The 4,213-nt window shown below is 43.5% G+C and overlaps 1 protein-coding gene across 1 annotated transcript; it reads left to right on the top strand.

Moving 5' to 3' along the window:
• The first annotated feature begins 2,659 nt into the window (after positions 1-2,659).
• On the top strand, positions 2,660-3,900 carry LOC148580025 (uncharacterized). Its single transcript, XM_088491557.1, has 2 exons — positions 2,660-2,777; positions 2,867-3,900. The coding sequence occupies exons 1-2, from the start codon at positions 2,660-2,662 to the stop codon at positions 3,898-3,900; spliced, it is 1,152 nt and encodes a 383-aa protein (XP_088347683.1).
• Positions 3,901-4,213: the final 313 nt, after the last annotated feature.

Genomic DNA, 4,213 nt, shown 5'->3' on the forward strand with positions numbered 1-4,213 from the left:
CATACAGCAGCAGGTGGATTAGGAATAGCTAGCTTGCTCTTGTGATGATGGTTTGGAAGCCTCAGTCCATAAGAAATTAGACATGGCTTTACAGCCAGCCAGGCTTCAACGTGCTTCATGAAACTCTAGAATTCATTCTTAAAAAATTCTGAAGAAAAATATATTTTTGAAAATATTTTTATTTTATTTTATTTTTTTGGAAATTTTTTTTCGAAAATTAAAAGAATAAAAACAAAAACTTAAAATTAAAATAAAGTTACCTAATCTGAGCAACAAGATGAACCGTCAGTTGTCCAAACGCGAACAATCCCCGGCAACGGCGCCAAAAACTTGGTGTGCGAAATCGTGATCATTCCATTCCTTGGTAACGGTGCTAAAAACTCAATACGCACTGTTCCGAGGGTTACCTGAAACTGTAGGTCGATCTCGGATGAGATCTTCTGTACTGGTCGGAGATGACGTGTCCGGCTGGTTGGTGGCGGCCAGAGCTGTTGTGTCCGACTTGTTGGACTGGCTGCACTGCTGATCCTTCGTCACCGGAGGGTGGGGGTACCTGCAAGAGACTCCGATGCTTAAGTTAGCACGGGTATTAAGTAGATTTATTGTAGAATTAGAGTATGAGTTATACCTGGGTGCTCCAGTGTATTTATAGTAGTGAGATGTGACCTTCTTTGGATAAGATAAGTTAGTTATCTTATCTTATCTTATCTTATCTTTTGTTGAGGTCAGCTTATCTTCTGTGGAACCGCCCTTGTCTCTATCGGCTTGGGCTGCCTTTGGATCTGGGTCGTATTCCTTGAGTTGGGCCCTTCTTTGGGCTTTTCCTGTCGCTTTGGCCGACTTCTTCGTAAAGAAGTCGGTCCGCTTGACCTAAAGAGGTCGGTCGCTTTGCTACTGAACATCCCGGCTCGGTCATCTCGACCCAGGGTATGAACAGTGCCCCTGCTTGAGCTCGGTCTTCTTTTTAAGGTCGAGTTCTTGACTTCGGTCCTTCTCTAGTGAAGCCGAACTCAAGCATTTTGTTGATTCCTTTGTAGAAGCTTTTGAATGTAGAACGTTTTTCCTCTAAAAGCGCGCGCTTTTATATCGGCGCTTTGGGAACGTGCGAGGGTTTAATGTTTTCATAATTTTAACATTAATTACCCTGTTTCCTTTTGGCTCTTTATTTTGAATTTGAAAACCCAGAAACGGTTTCTCTCCTTCGCCCTTTTCGTAACTTCTTTTCTCCGCTCTCTTTGCTCTCTGTTTTTCATTTGCACTTCTGCTTTCTTGTGTTGCGGCGTTTGTTTGGTGATTTTCTGGGCAGCTTTTATTTCTGCGCCTCCATTTTTCTTCCTCGAAGCTTCTTTCGTCTCCAGGTTAGTCCCATTTCGTGCTTTATCCTTGTTTTTGTGATGATGTTTTGATTTTGATTTTCCTTTAGAGAAAGTTTGGATCTTTCTGTTTCCATCGTGCCTTATTGTTGTTGAAATGTGCGTTCTGGGAGTTTCTCCATCTTCTGCATGATCCTTTTTGTTTTTGCTTGATGCTTTTAAGGCTTTGCATGTTCCTTGTTGTTTCTGTTCTGATACCACTATCCGCATCTGTTCCTTGCTTTATTTGAAGGTTGCTTTTGTCTGGTTCTGAAAAAGGTTGTATCTTTAATGGTCTCTGTTTGGCGTGCTTGATGTTTGGGGATGGTTTTTGCTGGTTTAGACTGTAAGGCAATGTTTTTGAAGACTTTTGTGTTTTATTCTGATAGAAAATGCTTGCTGTTTGAAGCCTTCTTTTCTTGTTTTGAGAGATGCTGGGGTGTGAGAAGTAGATTTTTTACTAGAAACCTTGCTTTATTATTGCCTCCAAAGGATGCCCCAGGACTTTGGTTTGAGTTTTGGGGTTTTCCTTTTCTGTGTGTTCGCCTGTATCGTATTGAGTTGTTTTCTCCCTTGTCCGAGATGTTTTTAGTAATCCCATCTTCTTTTCTTACTTGTAGGATTAGTTGGCCTCATGTCTTCTCGCAATAACATTGTAGAGATGTCTTCCAGAGTTCCCGAGGGGATGTCTGATTGGCTAGACTCCCTTGTCTTGTTGTGTCTTTCTGTTGTGGATGCTGAATTTTGCATAGAGCTGAGGAAGTGCCATAGGATTTGTGGTAACAGTGCCCATGAGGGGGATTATGAGCTTGTTGCCCATGATTCTGATGAGAGAGTTTGTTTTCTGACTTCCCTCGAGGGGGAGCGTCCCTTCTTCTATGCTTATGAATACTTCTTCAGCCAATTAAACGTTACTTTTCCTTTTACTGCTTTTGAAACTGACCTGTTGTGGTCATGTAACATTGCTCCGTCCCAGCTTCATCCGAATTCCTGGGGTTTTATCAAAATATTTCAACTACTTTGCCAAGAGTTAGGCATAACACCTTCTGAAACTCTTTTCCTTTATCTTTTCGTCTCGGCCAAGCCCAGAGGTTCCTCCAAAAAGAAAGCTTCCTGGGTTTCTTTCAAATTGGCCCAGGGGCATAAAGTTTTTTCCATGTATGCAGTCGTTTAAAGATTTTAAGAACTATTTCTTCTGAGTCCGTGCTGTTGAGGGGGTCCGCCCCTTTTTTCTTGATGAAAATGACGAGCCTGCTTTTCCTCTAGAGTGGCAAAAGAATGTGAGAGTGCCATGTTATACATGGGAGATGCTTAATGAGGTTGAGCGGGCCTTTGTAGTTGTTCTTGAAGATTTGTGGGGGAAACCTCCCCATCTGGATACGAAGAGTTTCTTGAGTGATCTATCTTTAGTTCAAACTGCTTTGGGTACTGTCTGACTTGTTTTTATACTTCCTTCTGAGCTTTTCTTCTCCTATGGTGTAACTTGTCTTTTGTAGTTGGCTCTGTATTTTCAGAGATGTCGAAAAATAATGATTCCATGAAGGCCTACAAGAAGGCGAAGAAGGCAACTGCTGCTCTAAACATCTCGGCCAAGGCGGCCGGAGAGGGATCTTCTCAGGTTCCAGTGAAGCCTCCTGTGCCGAGTTCTCCCAGACCGAGGAAAGCAATTCCTATTCCTCGGGTTCGTCTGGTCGATCCTCCACAATCTTCTGCTGCAGCTTCTGGTGCCCCTCCTAGTAAGAAGCAAAAAACAATTGAGCCTTTCAACCTTGATGGTCCTAACTTTGATGCAGTCGAGTTTGTAGATCAACAAATCGGCCCTTATGGTGTCCTCCCTATAGATGACGTGTCGCTTCTTCATCATTTTGATTATATAACTCGGAGTAGTATCAAGATGGCACACATGGGAGCGGCCCTATATCGAACTGCTCAAAGTCTTCCTCTCCATGCCACTAAAGCTTTTATGGAGGAGGCCAAACAGGAGTTTGATCGAATGAAAGGCTTGAAGGAGGAGCTTGAAGTGAAGGTGGCCAAGTTGGAAAAAGATTTGCAGAATGAGAAGGCGAGTTCCATCTCTCTGGCGGCTTCTGTGAGGCTGGCCGAGGACACGGCTATGAGACATAAGGATAGTTATGTGACATCTTACCGGGAGGTGTTGCGTCTGAGGGAGGAGTTGGAGAATGCCCGAGCTGATTACTCCGAGCTCCAAGGTCATCTTGTTGGTAGTATAACTGCTGCCTATGAGAACCTGAAGGAACGAGTTCGGGTTATTGCTCCCGAGGCCGACCTGACCCTCTTCAGCCTAGATAACGTTGTTAGGGATGGCAAGATTGTCCCTGATGACGAGGATGATGATGATATTAAACCTCCCCCTGTGTCCTCTGCCAAGGTGTCAACTCCTGCTGTTCCTACCGAGGTCGGCCCTCCTGCTTCTGATCCTGACTGCCAGATCTTAAACCGGGATGACGGTACTGTGGATGCTGTTCCTCTCCAGACTCGCCCTCCGTCTCCTCGGACTGATGCTGCTAAAAAGTCTTCTAACCCTTAGCCCATTTATTCTGCATATTTATGTAGTTGGCCCGGCTTGTGGGCTTTTTAAACTCTTTATGTTTTGTTAACTGCTGATACTTTCTCGTTGCTTGCCTAGCAACTTTTTGTTTTGACAAACAAAAGTAACTTTCTAGCTTTTGAGGTAGATTTTGGTAGCCTCTAAAGCTTTATAACTTTGTAGATTATATCATGCTTTTGCGCTTAACTTGGTATCTTTTTTGTTTTCTGAGGATGTTGGAACCCTGCCGCTCATCCTCTTTGGATTTGCTTTATTGTTTGTAGCTTAGATCCTTTGAGGTTATGGTTATGTG

The sequence above is a fragment of the Arachis ipaensis genome, chromosome B10 (assembly GCF_059453495.1).
Source record: "Arachis ipaensis isolate K30076 ecotype BB chromosome B10, ASM5945349v1, whole genome shotgun sequence".
Lineage (NCBI taxonomy): Eukaryota > Viridiplantae > Streptophyta > Magnoliopsida > Fabales > Fabaceae > Arachis > Arachis ipaensis.

Excerpts from the sequence above, each read along its gene's own strand:
- LOC148580025 (XM_088491557.1), top strand. The coding sequence starts at position 2,660 with ATGCTTAATGAGGTTGAGCGGGCCTTTGTAGTTGTTCTTGAAGATTTG. Across the intron at positions 2,778-2,866 it reads TTTAGTTCAAACTGCTTTGG|AGATGTCGAAAAATAATGAT; the intron begins GTACTGTCTGAC and ends CTGTATTTTCAG.